General features: G+C 52.1%; 1 protein-coding gene across 1 annotated transcript in view; it reads left to right on the top strand.

The window, feature by feature from the left end:
* Positions 1–563: 563 nt before the first annotated feature.
* TEX14 (testis expressed 14, intercellular bridge forming factor) overlaps positions 564–1,350 on the top strand; it is a 29,092-nt gene continuing 28,305 nt past the window's right edge. Inside the window, exon 1 of the mRNA XM_026071434.1 lies at positions 564–590. Within this exon, the coding sequence (XP_025927219.1) occupies positions 564–590 (27 nt within the window). The remainder of the gene's footprint in view (positions 591–1,350) is intronic.

Raw genomic sequence — 1,350 nt, 5'->3', positions numbered from 1 at the left:
GATGTAATATTTAGAAAACGGATTTGTTTTTTGTGAGGTGCATTTCTTTCAACGGTCTCCGAGTGAGCCTGTTTATGCAGAAGGAGTTGAAGAATTTTGAATGGTGCTTAGAGCCCAGCTGCCTCCTGCTTAGAAAGGATGGTACTTGCTTGTTCTTGAGCCCCTAGTGGGCTCTGGATAGCAGTGACCAATACAGGCCTTTAACAGGCAGGAGAGGGGAGCAGCCAGCCTGATCTGGGTTGTAATGTCCAGGGGAGAGGGGGTTGTTCAGTGAAAACAAATGCTTTGAAAGCTTGTTAGTACCTCGGTGTGTGTTAGGTGGCAGTATTCTTCCTGAACTATCTGTCAGCTGTCTGAGAAAGTACTGCTTGGTGTGTTGATTTGCTGCTACTGAACAGGGGGCTGGTGGCTAGAGTGTGTTGGAGGCTCGGGAGGAATTGTTCAATATTCCACTTCCCTGCCATGCTGTGAAAGTACAGTCCAGGCTAGCTCTGGAGGCCTGGTGAGCTTTCCAGCAGAGTTTGATTGGGGTTAGGGAGAAACGACTTAATATTGTACTCTTGATGCTATGCAATGCTGTGGAAGACTGGGTAAGTCAGGCTGGAAACTGGGGCCGCAGGGTTTCTCCTGGAGACAGGGATTGGGAGAAACTGCTTGGTATTATATTCGTGTCACAGTGCTGGAAGTTCATAGTACTCAGACTGGATCCAGAGGTATAAAGGATAGTGTTAAGATGGTGCTCTCTGGGCTTGTTTTAATTGGTACAAAGGTGTGAGACTGAAAGTGTTGGGACTTGGTGGTGACAAGAAGACCTAGGCAGCCTCTTTGGGGTGCCAGGCAAGAGAAGTGCAGTGGTGCCTGATCCTCTTCTCCTTTGGTGGAGTGGGGAAGAGGGAGCACAGACCAAGCGGGTTGTCTCTCCCATTGAAAAGAGGAGGTCCCTTCATAGGTTCTGTGCGACTGAAGAATGTTTGGACTTTTGTATTAGCTGTTTCCAGCGCTGGGGTTCTGGAGTCTCCTCAGGCTTTTTTTAACATTATCATTCTGAGCCTTTTTCTGTTTAGTGAGAGGTTTTGTTCACCATTGAGTCCGATTCTGCCCCGGAAAGGAAAAAGTAGGGGGCGCTGGAGGTAGGCAGCCAGGGCCCCGGGAGGGGGAGATAACCCCCCGCCAAGGGGGGGCGCTGGGCTTCCCCGCCTTCGCGCACCCGCCCGAGCCGCCGCTGGCGCCTGGGGCCGGGCGGGGCGGGGCGGGGGCGGGTGCCGCAGTCCTCCTGGAAAGCCCCTCGGTAAACAGGCCGAAAATATGCTCTGCAGATGCCGAGTACTGTAAACATCGTGACACTCAAGC

The sequence above is a fragment of the Apteryx rowi genome, unplaced genomic scaffold (genome assembly GCF_003343035.1).
Source record: "Apteryx rowi isolate R43461 unplaced genomic scaffold, aptRow1 scaffold_325, whole genome shotgun sequence".
Taxonomy (NCBI): Eukaryota; Metazoa; Chordata; class Aves; order Apterygiformes; family Apterygidae; genus Apteryx; species Apteryx rowi.
This window is presented reverse-complemented; position numbering and strand designations above follow the sequence as displayed.